This window comes from Balaenoptera ricei, chromosome 3 (genome assembly GCF_028023285.1).
Source record: "Balaenoptera ricei isolate mBalRic1 chromosome 3, mBalRic1.hap2, whole genome shotgun sequence".
NCBI classification, from domain to species: domain Eukaryota; kingdom Metazoa; phylum Chordata; class Mammalia; order Artiodactyla; family Balaenopteridae; genus Balaenoptera; species Balaenoptera ricei.
Window position 1 is genome coordinate 140,762,089 of NC_082641.1, and position 21,235 is coordinate 140,783,323.

The 21,235-nt window shown below is 37.5% G+C and overlaps 1 protein-coding gene across 4 annotated transcripts in view; it reads right to left on the reverse strand.

The window, feature by feature from the left end:
• The window catches only part of GABRB2 (gamma-aminobutyric acid type A receptor subunit beta2), a 330,358-nt gene that overhangs the window by 19,595 nt on the left and 289,528 nt on the right, over positions 1 to 21,235 (reverse strand). For 3 of the 4 annotated variants that reach the window (XM_059917632.1, XM_059917634.1, XM_059917636.1), the window contains one exon: positions 6,273 to 8,043. In XM_059917632.1, the coding sequence (XP_059773615.1) occupies positions 7,696 to 8,043 (348 nt within the window). In that variant the 3' untranslated portion in view covers positions 6,273 to 7,695. Of the gene's footprint in view, positions 1 to 79; positions 148 to 6,272; positions 8,044 to 21,235 lie in introns of those variants that run through there. The other variant, XM_059917635.1, reaches the window with a different exon arrangement.

Below are 21,235 nucleotides of genomic sequence, written 5' to 3' on the forward strand. Positions count from 1 at the left end.
TGCTTTTCTCCTTCCCAGTCTCAGAGAAAGCATCCCTCCCTCTCTCCTTACCCTGAAAGACACTCATGTTCCTCAGTACCTGTGGGGTGCTAAGCATCATCTCTGAGTATCTTCCAGCAGTGTCTCCCTTCTATCCAATACAAATCTCTGAAATGAAAAGATACATATATATATATATAAATACTAATGACCTAGTTGGCTACCGGAAACAAAAGGAAAGATCAGAACATGCACAAATCAAGACATTGATAAGAAGCCTAATCGTTTGGGGCTTGTCTGGAACTTGTCATCCCATGATCATTCCTTGGTTCTAGGCCATGTGGTGGGGTGATGCTGTAGTAGGTAATGTGCACATTTGGCTAATGCTCTGATACAGAGATTTGAAGAGACAAGAATGTGTTTATTTTGTTGCTGTCTGCTTTAGGAAATCAAGGACTGTGGACTGATTGTGTGTCCTGCCATCCCTGAGAATTTTTCTCACTAAGCTGGTATTATTCTGGGAGGTGGATCTAACAGTTTACAAAAATACTCTGTATGGGAAATGTCATATGATATTTCATAATTAGAACAAGTTTCAGAAGAGAGCAAGGGTAATTTCACTTTAGGAAATTATAGTAGTTAGAATATGAGTGGGGGAATTTTCTCATTACCAATTGATTAGCTTTTTCGGGGGGAAATATCTGGGAATGTTCTCCTCTCAAGGTAAGTAATAGACCATGACCCCACCTACAGTAGCATTTCCTATTGGCCCTCTCAGCATACCCCGCCCACACAGGCTCATGAACACACACGCACACACACGCACGCACGCACCACCAGTTATATGAATGTGTTTTTGGATTTGAGCGTACATGTGTTCTCTCTGCTGGACAGAAATGTTGAAAGTTAGCATGAAGGATAGCAAATGCAAATGGAAGAATTGTACATTTCTAGATGATACGATTTGCAATTTGCAATGTAAGCTGGCAGGAACTGCGTCTTCACTATAGGTGAGTTTTTTTCGGTAGTGTCATCCCTTGGTAGCTATAGCTCCTTTTAATCATGACTTTATTGGACAATTTTGCCCTGACAGGCTGCCTTGCTCAGGTGGACAGAGTCTATGAGGTGCTATTTGGACATTTGAAAGTCAATAAGAGTGAAAGACACTAGGCTTGTCCCCAACTAATTAGCTGGCCTCAGGAGAGTTCCCATGCATTTGAGAGCTTCCATATAATCCAAGAGGGTAGGGGCCTTGTGAGCCTAAGCGCTAATTTTCCACTAGCATTACAAGGTCTGGCAGATGGCAGGCTCTCAGCAAATGTTTCTTGGGAAATGACCAAAATGAATGAGAACTGAACATGCCTGGGCACCCACTTTTAATGATGAGGTGGAATTTGCAAGGAATTGCGGGTGAGTCCAGGCTGGGTAGGAATCCAAGTTCTTCTACTCTCACGGGCAAGGTACTTATTCTTTCTGATCTTGAATTTCTGCTACTCTTAGGAATATGGTAAGGATTAAGTAAGTATTCAATTCACAAAGTACTTAGTGTAACGTCTTCAGAGGACATATGTAGAATGTTAAATGAATCACGTTTGTCATATATTTTCATGATTGAAGCCAAGTTCTTAATTAATTACCCATAAGTATATAACCTAAGAGAACATTTAATAATTACTATGACGTTTTAGGTATCATGATAGAATTCATGATAAAACATGCTGAATATTCTAGTAACGATTATAATTAATAATAGCAACACTACTGTTGTTGCTATTATCTACTGTCATCTACTGTTTACACACCACTTAACGTGTTTGTACTATGCTAAGGACTTCTTACGGGTTATTTCATTTCAACTATACAACAGCTCTATGAAGGAGGTACAATTATATTTTTTTCTTCAGATAAGAAAAATGAGAGGCGGATGGATTAGATAGCTGCGCAATCATACACCTAATATGTGACAAATCAGAGCTCAAACTCAAGTCTGCCCTAGAGCCCATCCCAAGTTCTCAAATTTTTATTGCTTTTTAGAAAAGCTATAATTCTACAATCTAACTCATAGTCATAGATCAAAAAAATTCTGAACTCAATGAAACCACTTATACACACATCGTTTTAAGTTTTATTTATACTTCTTAGTTCAAGAATTACACACTAGCCAACATTATTATATATTTACATGCTGAAAGTGGCTGTAATGTTTAAATCCAAGAAAATAATTCTTATGTGTTAGGCATTTATAACCCTCATTTGTTACTATCTCATGTATCCCAGAGATTGTAGTAGTCCTGTTTTTTAGAAAGACATGAAAATAGATGCAATGATATCCACTTGTGTTTTGCATTTTCTAGCCATTGGAAAATGTGCATTATGTGCATATTAAGAAAGGCTACAAGGTAATTAGTAAGGCTGATAATCACTACATTGTGAAGAAACTAGAATATCACTTTTTATAAAAGGACAATTCAGAACTGTGCAGGGACAATATTCATAACAGAACTATTTAAACACCCATGCAAATAAAAACTTTAAAATGTTATGGAATTTAAATTATTTTCAACTTTGAATTAATATGTTTAAAATGACCACTGAACTCAAATTATTGAACTAAAAAGAGAAAGATACAAGCTGATGAAACTGTCAACTTGCTTCAGATGGTGCCAGGACACACATATGGGCATCAGAATAATGACATGTGACAGGAAAGAGACATTTGGTTTTAAAGTTAAAAAAACACAAAGATTTGTTCTTCATTTTGGATCACATTTACCTTTTTCACAAAACAAATTCTCAAAGCAAATTAAAACCCGATGTCAGCGTTTTGCATTCATCTATGGATTTACAGAAATGTTTTACTTCAATTTGCAAATAACTAATAGATATTTAAGTGTTTTTTTTTTCTTAAATGACTTGTTTAGTGTGGTATCTTAATTAGCATTCTGTTGGCTCCTTACTACTTTTTACAATGTTCCTAGTGTATGTGGAAAATATTTTTTAAACCTTTGGTGTGAAGCAGTGTCTTTTTTTCCCATTTTCCCTCATTTTTTCTTTTTCCTTTCCTTATTTATTTTTTAATAATTCTGGAGTCTTTGGTTAAAAGGAACAATACTACCTAAGGACAAAATGCTATTATTAAAAAAAAGGTCTTCTCTATGTATTATGTGTAACACATTTCTGGAGCAGGTATGAATAGTAAGCATTTTTATTTCCTCAAGTGCCATCAATATAAACCTTTACTCTTTGAAAATTGAGATTTAAGTTATGATCTTTGATTTCTTAAACTCTTACATATAAAAAATTCTATCAAGTAATCAATGATCATTTCTGCTTTTCCCAGTTGCCATTTCTAAGGCTATCTCTTGGTTGTTTCATCGACTACATAAACACTATAGTATTTCCCATAGAAAGGGCAAGAGTGGGAATGACTGAGCTGGCAAGTAAAAGAGTATGTGTGTTGTGTGTGTGTGTGTGTGTGTGTGTGTGTGTCTGTGTGTCTGTGTGATAGCAAATTGAAACCCTTCTGTCTGGGATCCCAAACCATTTATGCAAAAGGATGTTTAAATTTCTCTGCTGGGGCTGCAGCAACTGTACTTAGTAAAAAATAAATAAAAATTAAGGGAAAAAAACCTAAACAATTATTTGTATCTATCGACTATTCATTTACAGCATGTTTAATTATTTACATAATAACACATCAACTTAAGCCATAAACAGAATTAGCGTGTTACCTTACCATAAAATACAAATTAGAAGTTAAAAATATTTAAGAAATCTGTTTTAATATTTACACACGTTCAGTGAAAGTTATGGTTGCTCACATTACATGGACTCTGTATACTCAGCAAAATGGCATGATTGCTACAGTTGAGAGTATCTGCCCTAACCAACATGGTGGGGTTTAGTTATTTTTTTTCCTCCTCCTAGGAGGAATTTTTTTTTTTTTTTATCATTTTGTGTTTTCTTAAGACATTTTTCTTTTTAAATCACCAATGGACAATGTTATTTGTTTCCTTGAAAAAGAGAATAAGTAGACAAGCAATGTGAGAACTAGTTAATTTCCATGTTCTGAGGTACAGTACTATTGTAGTGTCAAACTGTGCAGTGGTTCATAAGAACTGTAGGCATTGATTCGCTGATAGAGAAATGCTCAGTACCCTGTATTACTTGTTTCAATATGTTGATTTGTCAGTTGCCAAATGAAAAATATTCATATACTGATTTAATGAAGGAAATAAAACATATTAGCTTATTCCTTTTGTTTTCCAACATATGAATGCATATATATGTATGTATGTTTACATGGATCTATATATACACATATATACATGTAGATATGTTGTAGACCTGTTTGTTGGCTGTTTTTGTTATTGAGTATGACTTTAATCATAAAATTGGACAACAGTTACCTATAGAAAATGGAAATTGTCTTAGTTGCCAATTTAATGCGGGTCTTGATTAAAATAAACGTGACTCATTTCCCCATTATGCATTCCACTGAACTTTCTCTATGCATTGTGCTTTTGTAAGCTGACAGATTTTTTTGTGTTCCTAATGCTAGAATGTAAAGTCTTCCGGTTCCTAAACCATTTTTTTTATTATTATTATTTTTTCACTTAGCACTGCTTTTGAAGAAATGAGAAAAGGTCTAGATGGCACTGCTTAAATCTTTTCCTGTTATTGAATTGCAGTACAAAGAATTGTAACATTCCTTATGCAAACACATGATTATGTTGCATGAGTTTTCAGTTCTGAAAATGCATTTCATACCTACTAGCAGTCATGTACAATATATATACAGATTGAGATCAAAGATTTCATTTAGACTGTGCATTTTAGAGTCAGAATTTGCCTATGAATTTCACAAAGACGAAAAACACCTTAATTGCTGGCTATCTGGCTGTTTTTTTACCAAAAGAAAAACTATACATATATGTATAAACTGATAGTAATACCATATCAGAATTGCCAAAACACACTTTTGTGGTCCTTAAATTTAAACACTGGATATCAAGCTGACTGGTCTTTTTGAAGACTTAAAGATCTAGCACCCCTCCCTGGCCCTCCCCCAATTTGGTGACTAAAATCCAATTCAAATACAATAAAAATACAGTTTAAGAATAAATTCTATATCTACTGTTATCTCTGGGCAGGATGAGGCAGTTTTTTCTACCTACACGGTTACTGAATGCCAATATATGGATTTCGCTCTAGGGCTTCTGTTTCAAGGTCCCATCTTCTCCTTTTCCCTAGATTTTTCTTATCACTGCAGGCGGAAATGAATCCCTGGTCATATGCTTTTGAGGCTCATGTTGCAAAGCTGCTTCTGTCCACTTTGATCTAGATTTCTCTGTTGACTTCCCTGGACATCAAAATTTTGTTGTAACCATAATGACAATATGAAGGATTTTTATGGCTTTTATGATAATTGCAATTAAGAGCCCACTTTTAGATTGGAGCTCTGAGTTGTCTCTAGAAAAACCTTTCCAGAATGGCATTTTGGAGTTGTACACCTGAGTTGTCAATATGCTCCTTCCTGATATATGCTACTCAAACTTTAAGCCCTAGTGACAAGGGGCAGGCACTTTTATTAGCGTGATGTCCCAAAATGATTGCCCAGGGGAAAGTGTGTCCCCGGAGAAACTTGAGGACTCTCTGCTCTGAGCCCAGGGGCAGCATGTAGGTTGGATTCTGCCCAAAGATCATACTCAGAGGTGTTCAAGTGTATAATCAAAAAAATAAGGGCCAGAGTTCCCTATGCTGGTGAAAAAAAAATATCATCCCATTTGGGGGGGGGCAAATTCAGAAAGCTGGATGCTAAACCTTTTTTTTTCCTCTAATAGTGGAAATAGAAGGGCAGCAGGACTCCATCATATTTGAAGCTGCTGAATCATCAGGGAAAGAAAACATACATTTTATCCACAGGCAGATACTGGTCTTGGCTACTATGCACAATTAGGGATGTTACTCTGAAAAGAAGTGTTTATTTTTTAAATAGAAATAGCAAAGTCATCCTCCAAGAAAAAGTTCAATCAAATGAAACTCTAAGGAAAAATGAGCAATTCACTATTTTCTCCGAGAAATGCAAAATACGAACCGCACACTGACAGAATAAAATATATTAGCTTATTCTCTTTCCTATCCAACATATGAATGCATATATCCAATTAGTATAGAAAGAAGCACAATGACATAATTTAAAAATTGAATAAAAACAATACATCGTGCCTGCCTGATTATGTTATATACTTTTCTGCAGTATCAACTGAGGCTCATAACATTCACCATGTTAATGTTATTCTGTTTTGCATGACTTTTCCTATTTTCTTTGATTAGGCAGGTTGCAACATACACAATGAAATCACCCTTAAAAAAATCAAACCCAGCAAACCTACAAAGTAACCCTACTTGTGCACATAATCTTTGAAGTACTGTTTGCTATGAAAGATACAAAGGTGAACTTCACTGCACATAAGGAAACATAGTTCTCTCAAAAGCTCTCCAAAGCCTTACTTTGTCTGTCTCTTAAGAATATAATCAGAATTTCAGAAGCAAGAAAAGTTGGAAAAGACCATTAATCCTCTAAAGAAATGAACAAATCCTTCCTTTGAAATAACCTATTAAATTCAGAAATAAACTGTAGGAAAATGTTGTAGAGACAGCTGACACTGTCTGAGAAAAGCATCCTGTTTGCTATCTCTGTCTGTGCTTTATATTCATATATTGGAATGACTCCCAGTGTAACCTAAGATGCTTCTAATTCCACTAACTTTTCTATTTGGGGGTTGTCTTTTTATTAGATAAACTATAAAAACCTCTCTAGGTATGCTGTCAAAAGCTTGTGAGGTTGGAGGAAAAAAATGTCTCCTGCTCTACCTTTCGCCACTGAACACAGTATGTGTGGACCAGATGCTGCAAGGGGCTGATAAGGGTCATGCTGCTCACTTGCTTTAATTTTGTTACAACAGCTGTTTCTGGATTTTCCACTCTGCTCTGGGTTATTAACTCTTAGTTTAACGACCTCGGAAATAGCCTTTTAGAAAAATTTATTTGGCCCCCATGCATGAAAACATTCAGAAGTCTCCCCTTCTCTAAGTGTCAAAGTGGAAGATGTTGGAGTTGATTCCTATGCTCAAGCAAACAGAGCCTGGCCAAAATGGTTTCCTGAGTCTCTGTCCTGACTCTCCCTATCCTGTTTGAACTACATGAGAACCTTCTACAATCCAGTGGGAATTAACTTCCCATGGCACCATTATCACCTTAATAAGACAGGCATAGACCATCTTCAGTTAGCATATCTGCGTGGCACGGCAGATCACATGCCAACCTTAGGAAGGAAGATGGGAAGTATCTGGGTATGACCGCTTCTCTGCAAAATGACTGATGACGCTATTGACCCTTCTAGAGTATCTTCTAAATGACTGCCCTCCGTATAGGCTGTGTACTAAGCAGATAAAGTGGGACACTCAGACTCAGTCTTGCCAGCATGTGTACAAATCACTTGCATTTTAACTGGAAAACCACAGGGACCTTAGTGTATTCATGACTTAGCAGAAGCAACCCAAATGGTATGAAATGGACCACAGGATAGGCCAGCAACTAAGGTATTTTAGCATCACTTTTGTCCTGGAGTGATGTGTTTTCCAAGTTCTACGTCAGGCTGTACAACTGGTTTGAGGAGGAATCTAGTCCTTGCTTCCCATGGGAGGCTATGTTTTAGTTCACATAGTAAAGCCAATAGACGATGTTGAAGAAGGAAAAAACCACTGGGAAGAATATGCGGGACCACCGATCTATGGCATTCACATCAGTCAAGTCGGGGATGGTGATTTTCAGTTGGGAGGCGCGTCTCCGCAGGCGGCTTTTCTTCTGTGCCACGTGCCGTTCCAGGGCATTTCGGCCAAAACTATGCCTGGGTAACCCGGCTTTCCGATACTGGATGCTGGAGGCATCGCAGGCCAGCATTGTGCTCCTGGGGTCTCCAAGTCCCAGCACAGCCTCGGAAGTGGCCATTTCATTTTTTATCTCAAGAGTGCTCAGTAATATGTTCTCATGGGGGTCCATCTGGAAAGGAGAAGAACCAAACAAGACTTTCAAAATAATAAGCCTTTACTGGTGATTATTACACAAGGCACTATGATATGTAGTTTAGAAATTTATCATAGTGGTTAAGAGAACTGGATTTGCAGTGACATGATCTAAATTTGAATTGTGGCTCTGCAACTATCACCTATGTGAGTTTCAGCTTCTTCATTTATTAAATGGTATAATAATCCAACCCTAGAGGACGGCTGTAATGACGTAAAGGTATAATAGATTGTTGCGAGTATCATTTTCATGATTTCTACTTAGAGCATGCAGAGAAATGGAAAGCATGACCCCCGTTTAAAGAATTTACAGTCTTAATTACAACTACCTAAAAAATTAAACTGAACTAGGTATGAAATAGCATTAGAGGATGAATTACTGAATTGTGCTCAAAATAGAAGCCTAACTACAGGTGAATTCATGATAAAACTAGAACTAAAAACAGTAGGTAAGGAGAGGTCTTCAAGATGGCAGAGGAGAAAGACATGGAGATCACCTTCCTCCCCACAAATACATCAGAAATACATCTATGTGTGGAACAACTCCTAGAGAACACCTACTAAATGCTGGCAGAAGACTGCAGACTGCCCAAAAGGGTCTTAGTGCCCCAGCCGGGGGTCAGGACTGTGTCTCTGAGGTGGGAGAGCTAAGATCAGGACACTGGTCCACCAGAGACCTCCAGGCTCCACGTAATATCAAATGGTGAAAGCTCTCCCAGAGATCTCCATCTCAATGCTAAGACCCAGCTCCACTCAAGGACCAGCAAGCTACAGTGCTGGACACCCTATGCCAAACAACTAGCAAGACAGGAACACAACCCCACCCATTAGCAGAGAGGCTGCCTAAAATCATAATAAGGTCACAGACACCCCAAAACACACCACCGGATGCGATACTGCCCACCAGAAAGACAAGATCCAGCCTCATCCACCAGAACACAGGCACCAGTCCCCTCCACCAGGAAGCCTACACAACCCACTGAACCTACCTTAGATACTGGGGGCAGACACCAAAAACAACAGGAACTAAGAACCTGCAGCCTGTGAAAAGGAGACCCCAAACACAGTAAGTTAAGCAAAATGAGAAGACAGAGAAACACACAACAGATGAAGGAGCAAGGTAAAAACCCACCAGACCAAACAAATGAAGAGGAAATAGGCAGTCTACCTGAAAAAGAATTCAGAGCAATGATAGTAAAGATGATCCAAAATCTTGGAAATAGAATGCAGGAAATACAAGAAACGTTTAACAAGGACCTAGAAGAACTAAAGAGCAAATAAACAATGATGAACAACACAATACATGAAATTAAAAATTCTCTAGAAGGAATCAATAACAGAATAACTGAGGCAGAAGAACGGATAAGTGATCTGGAAGATAAAATAGGGGAAATAACTACCACAGATCAGAATAAAGAAAAAAGAATGAAAAGAATTGATGACAGTCTCAGAAACCTCTGGGACAACAGTAAACCCACCAATATTCAAAATATAGGGGTCCCAGAGGAAGAAGAGAAAAAGAAAGGGACTGAGAAAATATTTGAAGAGATTATAGTTAAATACTTCCCTAATATGGGAAAAGAAATAGTTAATCCTGTCCAGGAAGTGCAGAGAATCCTATTCAGGAAAAATCCAAGGAGAAACATGCCAAGAAACATTAATCAAACTATCAGAAATTAAATACAAAGAAAAAATATTAAAAGCAGCAAGGGAAAAACAACAAATAACATACAAGGGAATCCCCATGAGGTTAACAGCTGATCTTTCAGCAGAAACTCTGCAAGCTAGAAGGGAGTGGCAGGACATATTTAACGTGATGAAGGAGAAAAACCTACAACCAACACTACTCTACCCAGCAAGGATCTCATTCAGATTTGACGGAGAAATTAAAACCTTTACAGACAAGCAAAAGCTAAGAGAATTCAGCACCACCAAACCAGCTTTACAACAAATGCTAAAGGAACTTCCCTAGACAGGAAACACAGGAGAAGGAAATATCTACAGTAACAAACCCAAAACAATTAAGAAAATGGTAATAGGAACATACATATCAATAACTACCTTAAATGTAAATGGATTAAATGCTCCAACCAAAAGACGTAGACTGGTTGAATGGATACAAAAACAAGGCCTGTATATACGCTGTCTACAAGAGACCCACTTCAGACCCAGGGACACATACAGGCTGAAAGTGAGGGGATGGAAAAAGACATTCCATGCAAATGGAATTCAAAAGAAAGCTGGAGTAGCAATTCTCATATCAGACGAAATAGACTTTAAAATAAAGACTATTACAAGAGACAAAGAACAACACTACATAATGATCAAGGGATCAATACAAAAAGAAGATATAACAATTGTAAATATTTATGCACACAACATAGGAACACCTCAATACATAAGGCAAAAGCTAACAGCCATAAAAGGGGAAATTGACAGTAACACATTCATAGAAGGGGACTTTAACACCCCACTTTCACCAATGCACACATCATCCAAAATTAAAATAAATAAGAAAACACAAGATTTAAATGATACATTAAACAAGATGGACTTAATTGATATTTATAGGACATTCCATCCAAAAACAACAGAATACACTTTCTTCTCAAGTGCTCGTGGAACATTCTCCAGGATAGATCATATCATGGGTCACAAATCAAGCCTTGGTAAATTTAAGAAAATTGAAATCGTATCAAGTATCTTTTCGACCACAACGCTATGAGACTAGATATCCATTAGAGGAAAAAATCAGTAAATATACAAACACGTAAAAGCTAAACAATACACTACTAAATAACCAAGAGATCACTGAAGAAATCAAAAAACACCTAGAGACAAATGACAATGAAAACTCGACGATCCAAAACCTATGGGATGCAGCAAAAGCAGTCCTAAGAGGGAAGTTTATAGCAATACAAGCCTACCTCAAGAAACAAGAAAAATCGCCAATAAACAATCTAACCTGACACCTAAAGGAACTAGGGAAAGAACAAACAAAATCCAAAGTTAGTAGAAGGGAAGAAATCATAAAGATCAGAGCAGAAATAAATGAAATAGAAACAAAGAAAACAATAGCAAAGATCAATAAAACTAAAAGCTGGTTCTTTGAGAAGACAAACAAAATTGATAAACCGTTAGCCAGACTCATCAAGAAAAGGAGACAGAGGACTCAAATCAATAAAATTAGAAATGAAAAAGGAGAAGTAACAACTGACACTGCAGAAATACAAAGGATCATGAGAGATTACTACAAGCAACTATATTCCAATAAAATTGACAACCTGGAAGAAATGGACAAATTCTTAGAAATGCACAACCTTCCGAGACTGAACCAGGAAGAAATAGAAAATAGAAACAGACGAAACACAAGCACTGAAATTGAGACTGTGATTAAAAATCTTCCAACAAATGGAAGCCCAGGACCAGATGGCTTCACAGGCGAATTCTATCAAACATTTAGAGAAGAGTTAACACCTATCCTTCTCAAACTCTTCGAAAATATAGCAGAATACTCCCAAACTCACTCTACGAGGCCACCGTCACCCTGATACCAAAACCAGACAAAGATGTCACAAAGAAAGAAAACTAGAGGCCAATATCACTGATGAACATAGATGCAAAAATCCTCAACAAAATACTGGCAAACAGAATCCAACAGCACATTAAAACCCCACGATCAAGTGGGGTTTATCCCAGGAATGCAAGCATTCTTCAATATACACAAATCAAGCAATGATACACCATATTAACAAACTGAAGGATAAAAACCATATGATCATCTCAATAGATGCAGAAAAAGCTTTTGACAAAATTCATTTATGATAAAAACCCTCCAGAAAGTAGGCGTAGAAGGAACTTACCTCAACATAATAAAGGCCATATATGACAAACCTACAGCCAACGTCGTTCTTAATGGTGAAAAACTGAAACCATTTCCTGTAAGATTAGGAACAAGACAAGGTTGTCCACTCTTACCACTATTATTCAACATAGTTTTGGAAGTTTTAGCCACAGCAATCAGAGAAGAAAAAGAAATAAAAGGAATCAAAATCGGGAAAGAAGAAGTAAAGGTGTCACTGTTTGCAGATGACATAATACTATACATAGAGAATCCTAAAGATGCTACTCGAAAACTACTAGAGCTAATCAATGAATTTGGTAAAGTAGTAGGATACTAAATAAATTCACAGAAATCTCTTGCATTCCTATACACTAATGATGAAAAATCTGAAAGAGAAAATAAGGAAACACTCCCCTTTACCATTGCAGCAAAAAGAATAAAATACCTAGGAATAAACCTACCTAAGGAGACAAAAGACCTGTATGCAGAAAACTATATACTTCTGTATGCAGAAAACTATATAAGACACTGATGAAAGAAATTAAAGATGATACAAACAGATGGAGAGATATACCACGTTCTTGGATCGGAAGAATCAACATTGTGAAAATGACTACACTACCCAAAGCAATCTACATTTTCAGTGCAATCCCTATCAAACTACCAATGGCATTTTTCACAGAGCTAGAACAAAACATTTCACAATTTGTATGGAAACACAAAAGACCCCAAATAGCCAAAACAATCTTGAGAAAGAAAAACGGAGCTGGAGGAATCAGGCTCCCGGACTTCAGACTATACTACAAAGCTACAGTCATCAAGATGGTATGGTACTGGCACAAAACCAGAAATATAGATCAATGGAACCGGATAGAAAGCCCAGAGATAAACCCACACACATATGGTCACCTTATCCTTGATAAAAGAGGAGAGACTATACAATGGAGAAAAGACAGCCTCTTCAGTAAGTGGTGCTGGGAAAACTGGACAGCTACAAGTAAAAGCATGAAATTAGAACACTCCTTAACACCATACACAAAAATAAACTCAAAATGGATTAAAGACCTAAATGTAAGGGCAGACACTATAAAACTCTTAGAGGAAAACATAGGCAGAACACTCTATGACATACATCACAGCAAAATCCTTTTTGACCCCACGTCCTAGAGAAATGGAAATTAAAACAAAAATAAACAAATGGGACCTAATGAAACTTAAAAGCTTTTGCACACCAAAGGAAAACGTAAACAAGATGAAAAGACAACCCTCAGAATGGGAGAAAATATTTGCAAACGAAGCAACTGACAAAGGATTAATCTCCAAAATTTACAAGCAGCTCATGCAGCTCAATATCAAGAAAACAAATAACCCAATCCAAAAATGGGCAGAAGACCTAAAGAGACCTTTCTCCAAAGAAGATATATAGATTGCCAACAAACACATGAAAGGATGCTCAAAATCACTAATCATTAGAGAAATGCAAATCAAAACTACAATGAGATATCACCTCACACCAGTCAGAATGGCCATCATCAAAAAGTCTACAAACAATAAATGCTGGAGAGGGTGTGGAGAAAAGGGAACCCTCTTGCACTGTTGCTGGGAATGTAGATTGATACAGCGACTATGGAGAACAGTATGGAGGTTCCTTAAAAAACTAAAAATAGAACTACCATATGACCCAGCAATCCCACTACTGGCCATATACCCTGAGAAAACCATAATTCAAAAAGAGTCATGTACCACAATGTTCATTGCAGCTCTGTTTACGATAGCCAGGAAATGGAAACAACCTAAGTGTCCATCGACAGAGGAATGGATAAGGAAGATGTGGCACATATATATACAATGGAATATTACTCAGCCATAATAAGAAACGAAATTGAGTTATTTGTAGAGTGGTGGATGGACCTAGAGTCTGTTATACAGAATGAAGTAAGTGAGAAAGAGAAAAACAAATATTGTATGCTAACACATATATATGAATCTAAAGAAAAAAAAAAAAAGTGGTTGTGAAGAACCTAGGGGCAGGACCGGAATAAAGACACAGACGTACAGAATGGACTTGAGGACATGGGGAGGGGGAAGGGTAAACTGGGACGAAGTGAAAGAGTGGCATGGACATATATACACTACCAAATGTAAAATAGATAGCTAGTGGGAAGCAGCTGCATATCACAGGGAGATCAGCTCGGTGCTTTTTGACCACCTAGAGGGGTGGGATAGGGAGGGTGGGATAGGGAGGTTTGGGAGGGAGACGCAAGAGGGAAGAGATATGGGGATATGTGTGTTGGTATGGCTGATTCACTTTATTATAAAGCAGAAACTAACACACCATTGTAAAGTAATTATACCCCAATAAAGATGTTAAAAGAAAGAAAAAGAAATAAATCTGCTTATTCATTGCCAAAAAAAAAAGAAAAACCGCAGGTAACATATATTAAGCACTTGATATACACGCCAGAGACATTTTTGTATAACTTGATTTAATTGATGTGCCTTAATGCCCAGTTACAAGATGTCACCTTAAATTTGCAGTGTCATTGTAAATAGGGTAAAGGAAGAATTCTGAACAATAAAAATGCAGGCAACATGTGACTTGCAAAAATGCAATAGAATTCAGAACAACAAGGAACTTGAAAATAAGAGCTGAACAGACTGCGGGTGGTGGAGGGGTGAATGGGGTGAGAAATTGACTTGCAAGGGAAGGGAAGCAGGCAGGACTTAAGAGTTAGCCCAGAGTTATCGGTACTGAGTTGAATTCTGGGCCCAGGGAGTAGAATTAAGGTGGCTGTGTAGATACGGTGACCCTTTTTTCTCTTGGATTATTTCTTCTTGGCAAAGCTAAAGTAAAGGATGAATACTGACATCATGAATCCCCCAAATTAAATGATTATGTAATGCTTTTTGTTCTGTAAGCAGGGAAGATTTTTGTGTCTTATTTTTAAGAGGCCTCCATCGCTCTGGCTAATAAAACTTAACTGCAACAAGCTATTATTAATAATATAGTATATTTATTTTGGTGAAGACTCAGAATATATCTATTGCCAATAATTTAAAAAAAATTTTTAATCAATTTTTCTGTATTTTACTTTTTCTGTTTCCAGTTTTACTGAGAAATAATTGACATATATCACTGTATAATTTTAAGGCACACAGCATGATGGTTTGATTTACATATATTGTGAAATGATTACCATAATAGGTTAAGCTAACATCCATCTTCTCATGTAGATACAATACAAAGAAAAGAAAAGAAAAAAAAAAAAGGAAAAAAAATTTGGAATGAGAACTCTTAGGATTTACTCTCTTAACTTTCCTATATATCATACAGCTGTGTTCACTATAGTCATCATGTTGTACAGTATATCCCTAGTAACTATTTATCTCATAACTAAAAATTTGTACCTAGTGCCTGGAACGCAGCAGATGCTCAAGAAATAAATGCTGATTGAATGAAATTAATTTTGTGACACTTAGTATCTCACTTAACGTCTTCATGCTTCATCAGTACGATGGATTTAATTTGGCAACACCATTCTGAAGACTGGAACTGCATGGGACTACCCCTTGAGTTCCTTTTCTACTCTAAGGCTTCTGCCTCTATTCATACAGGTCTCTCGCTAGAGCAGCAGGCTCAGGCACCCGAGATCTGGAAACAACATTTCCAATGATACCCTGGACCACTTACATGGCAGATGCCCCATTTTTATGCACGAGAATGGAATTTAGTGAGTAGTATCTAGTAGCTAAGACTAAGCATTTTACATACTGACTTTTCAGTTTCCCATTAGTCCTCTGGGATCAGCACAGATCTCGTGCTCAGAAGATAAGGCACGGAGAGGTTAAGAAACTTAACACAACTTCACCCAGTGAATAGGTGGCAGAGCAGGAACTGTAATCAGGTCTCTTTCAGTGTGCCATGCTAAGGCGCAGCCAGAGCTCCGAACCCCTACAGCACTCTACAACTCATAAAAGAAGACGGTCTCAGTGCATGGTAGGGGCAGTCACTTGGAGGCTTGCAAAATTTCCTTAATGAGGGGGTAGATAAGAGTGTCTTGATTTAAATACATCACTAAAGATGAGAGCTAATGTAAAGTCCTGTTAACTACAACACTTGCAAGTAAGTAAACATCTGTGGTTTGAATGTTCATCAGCCCCACTAGCAAAAATTCTATTTCAGGAACCACCACTTCCCCACTCTCAGTTTCTGTGCTTCAGGTGTGGCTGTAGCCAATCAGAGCAATCCTGACACAGTGCTTGTTTCAGTGATGGATACATGCCCATTTCAGAACCAATGGCATGTCATGAGCCTTCAGATAGGCATACCAGAGTAAAGACTCTCAAACTTTTCCACTGGATTTGTACCTAGAAGTATGTGGCCCTGAATCTACTGAATCTGTTGAGACGCTTCAACTGCAAGAGGAGATCCTAACTTGAAAAGGAGCAAACATAAGGAGACATGGAGAATCCATGACCTGATGACACTGCGTCTGTATCTGGACATGCCTGACTTGCTGATGCTAAGCAAGATAATACATGTCTCTCTTATTTTTTTTTTTTTTTTTTTTTTTGGCTTAAGCCATCGTGAGCTGAGTTTTCTATTACTTGAGACTCAAAGAATCTTAACTGAGACACAATTCGTCTTGTTTATGGGTCTCAACAACCCTATAACGTAGGCAGGGCAGGAAAGACATTAGAGACATATTCCACCTATAATAAGAATTTTTCACAACTCCAACTGAAATTAAGGAACTCTGTTAGAGTAATACAATCTTCAGTATGCAGAACAGTGTTGGGTTTCAATCCTTCTGGCTGGGACCAAAAGCATCTGGCAGCTGCTGGGTTTGGTGGCTAGCTGGTTAACTGGCTGCATTTTCCTTTTTCCCCCTTGTCTTGTTTACTACTCTTTTCCCTTCAAAGGATGTGAACTGTGTTGGGAGCAAAGGTCAAGGGTAAAAGCTTTGTATATGTGTTTCAACAGGCTCTTTTATATGTACCTCAAGTGGTAAAAGGGGAGAGCCTTTTTAATTTATTATGTTGAGCTTGTAATAGTAAATTATCTGTAGAGTTTATTTACTTTTAATCACCTTTATTGTTTAAATAAAATAAAAGTAACTTTTAAATTATGCATGTGAAATTGAACAACTATTATCTTTCCTTTTTTCCCCTTTGAAATATTTGTTTTTGGAAGGTGGTTGCTGGCGTGAGGGCTTTTTTTGAAGGACGTACCTACTGCACCACTGCAGAATAGGCTGTATTTCCATTTTACAGGTCAGGAAACAGAAGTTCAGAAAAATGAAGTGAGTTAATTAAGATCTTACTACTTGTAAGTAATAAAACAGTGTAATAGCTCCTGTCTGTTGATGATTATTTCAATTCAATAAGATTCCATGCTGCCTTCAGCATCTCCTAAAATTAGCCAAGGAAGCCTGACTCAGGTAGTGGTGGTTTGGTGGGGGGAGAGCCTATTTTAGTGGCTCCCAGACTTTAAGGTGCGTCAGAGTTCCCTGGGAAGCCTTGTTAAAACACAGATCTCTGGGCCCCCTCCCAGAATTCCTCAGTTAGTAAGTCTGGGAGGCTCAGTAATCTGAATTTCTAAAAAGTTCCCAGGTGATCCTGGGCTAGGGTTCACATTTGGAAAACTACTGGTCTGTGGTACAGTAGCAGAAGGACGTGACTAAATAAAGCAGCAGCAGAGGCCTTGAGGAACAATGAAAAAGCTGAAGTTCTAAGCATTGTCCACACCATCAAGCTGAAAAGCAGTTTTCATAGAGAGAGAACACATGTAACTTCCATTTATTATTTACTAGAGACAGGCATTGTGTTAAAGTCTTTACACAACTGTAATATTTAATCTTTTAAAAATATTTTTTAATTTTAATTTTTTCTACAATTTTGAAAGGTTACTTTCCATGTATAGTTATTCCAAAATATTAGCTATATTCCCTGTGTTGTATACATCCTTGAGCCTATCTTATACCCAGTACTTCGTACCTTCCACTCCCCCATCCCTATGTTGCCCCCCCCCCACCCCGGTAATCACTAGTTTGTTCTCTGTATCTGCGAGTCTGCTTCTTTTTTGGTATATTCAACAGTTTGTTGTATTTTTAATATTCCACATATAAGTGATAACATACAGTATTTGTCTTTCTCTGTCTGACTTATTTCACTTAGCATAATGCCCTCCAAGTCCATCCACGTTGCTGCAAATGGCAAAATTTCATTCTTTTTTATGGCTGAGTAGTATTCCATTGTGTGTATACACCACATCTTCTTTATCCATTCATCTGTTGATGGACACTTAGGTTGTTTCCATATCTTGGCTATTGTAAATAATGCTGCTGTGAACACTGGGGTGGCATATATCTTTTCAAATTAGAGTTTTTTGGGGGTTTTTTTCGGATATATATATATATCCAGGAGTGGAATTGCTAGGTTGTAATATTTAATCTTGACAATAACATATGAGGAAGTTATTATTATTAATAGTCTTATTTTAAAAATAAGGAGATTGAGAATTAAGGATAGTTAGTGATTTGCCCAGAGCTGCGGTTAATAAGTAGTACAGCTGGCACTTAATCTGTTTGTTCCAAGGTTCCTACTCCTAAGGATAAAACTATACAATTGCATATCTTGACACTTTCTTCAATTATAAGTTCTTTCTTGGAATGCCTTCTCAGTATCAGGCTGTACTTAGGTGATGAAATTTCAGAAAATGGAAGGAATAGCAACTGTCACATGAATTTAGCTAATCTTTTTTAAAAATAAGGCTCCATCCCACCTTTTCCAGACTTGCCCAAGTGGCCTTCCTAATTGCCTTTCTCGTCACTTGTCTTGTAGAGACACAGGAGAAACCACTAAACCGTCCCTTTTTTTGGTAAGAACATTAACAAGAGATGGTTCCTCTTTAACTTATCAGAAAGAGCATGGAGCAATCTCTACTGCCCTGGAAAACATAACAAAATACTGATCAATATTTTTTGTCTTGTAATTTTCACCTATTTAAACACCCATGAGATTATTGTTGACAGTAATTAAAATGAGAGAGAAGGAAACCAAAAATACATGAAGGGAAACAGATGAAAGGGAGAGACTAATGAATAAATTGTCATTCTCTGCAGATAAATTGCCTTTGCAAGAAGCTTGCCGCAGGCCTTGCTTTTGTCCAAGGGTCTACACTACTTGCTTTCTACAGTTGACTTTTAACTCACAAGTGTCCATTCCTGACAAGGGTTTTTGGAGAGGCCTTACTAAGCAGGCCAATGCCAATAAAAAAAAAGTCCTCTGTTCCCCATTCAACAATCTGCTGTTGAAATTATGCTTTACCTGGAATTATTGTGCTTATCAATCAAGAATGAAATGCTGAAATTTTGGGAAACAGACTGATTTATTTGCACCAGCATTCTGGACCTTCCACAAATGATCCTCTGTGAACGAGGGCAGTTCTCACATAGATTGTTCAGCTGTTCTGTTAGGTAGAGGGATGGACTTCTTTTCCAGACTGACCCATGCACTGATGGTTCTAACAGTGGCAAATTCAGGCTAAACATTTAGATGAAGAGGTTTTCTTTTCCTTCTTCCCATTCCCATCCCAACATCTTTCTCCAAAAAGAAAAGAAACACATTTGGTTAACTGAGTTCCACTTTGCTTAAAAGATACTGCATTAAACAATGAAGAGTGGACCTTATTTTTATATAATAAATAGCTAATTCCAGGACTGATTTCAGGTTTGCTGCTTCTTTTCCTGAAACTTTTTCAGTGATAGGTATATGTTCTGGAGAGATGTCCTTGTCCTATTGTCTTATATAGAGAAACAAATCGCATCCGTCAGTGACCCAGCAGCATCACACGCTTATTTGGGAAGGGACAACAGGGCTATTTTAAATCCTAGTTCACCACTCATATCATCCAGAGAAGAGTGAGAAATTGCAAAAAAATCCAAGAAATCCTAACTCTGCAATTTTCAATTACTGTGACTAGTGTGTGGGTAGGAGACCTTGTTTTATTGTCCATGAAATGACATTGTGCCCTGAGTAACTTTAAATGTTAAGGCAATGAACCGTTAACCATCTGGGAATATCCAAAACACTCTTTCCAAGAAAAAAACACTCTGAAACTACCTAGCATGCACTCAACTCAGTGTTCTAAGAGGTGAAAACAAGTTTTACCCAACTAGAATATGAAATGGAGATCCAAGAGAAGGCCAACATCTTTGACAATTTCGAATCCCTCTACCGAAGTAAATGGAGAAATAGTAACCATATATGGAGTTTAGAACTGGAATATAAATACTAGGAGAATATTGCTGAAATACGTGGTAGTTGCAGGAGGATGGCCATTTTTCATAAAAGCTAGTAGAAAAATAAAAGGGCTGAGGTTATGTTTACCCTGTCTTTTTTTTTGCTTCTGTGAGGCTATTGTAAATGTTTGAAATCTCACAACCATATTATGAGTTAGTATTATCAGCATTTTGTAAATAACCCTTCCCACCAAAATCCCAAAGTTCTTGGGTAGTTAAGTGGTAAAACAATAATTTAAATTTATGTTTGCAGATTCAAACCTTGTACTTTTTCTACTAAGTATTTTCACTATGGGGTAAAATACTTATGAAGTGGACACTGGTGGCTTTAAGATATGAGCGACTTAATTGTTGTTTTGATTTTCAATTTTTAAATTCTCATGGGTAAAGCACGTGAATACATATCTTGAGGTTATCTTAGTGGACTGATTCCTTGTTAAGGAATCACATTAATGCATTTGTTGTTTATGGATCAGTCACTTGTGTGGCTCTATCGTTGTCATAAGGTGGAAAGATTCTGCTTCAGTCATACACCAAAATAATCCATCTGGACAAGTGGATAAACCAAGTGAGTTTGGTGAGGTTTTAAGTTCTTGTTTCAAGTGACAGTGAAGCTTTTAGAGGAAGTAAGAGGTAGACCTCAGGAGCAGAAAGAGGAAGGCTCTTCTCTCCAAAGGACCCCAGAAGAGAAGGCTTTCATAAAAGTTATGACTAATACAGGGTCAGTTGTAAAAAGACACTCAACAAGCCTGGCCTGTCCAGTGGACTGAGGCTGCTCATGTGGGTCTGATAGGTAAAGGCTGAGGTAAAGGCTGAGAGGTAAAGGCTTTTTGGTCCCCTCATATGGGTCCCTGCCCCTTCCAACACTCACAGCAGAGTGGAAAAAACACCAACTCTAGAGATGAGAGCCAGTTCTAATCCTGGCGGATTCTGGGCCTCGGTGTTCTTCTTCTAGAAAGTCTATGTGAATTTAGGGAAGTTTTTGCTAACTCCTTCCGCCAGGGTCAGTCCTCTTGATACAG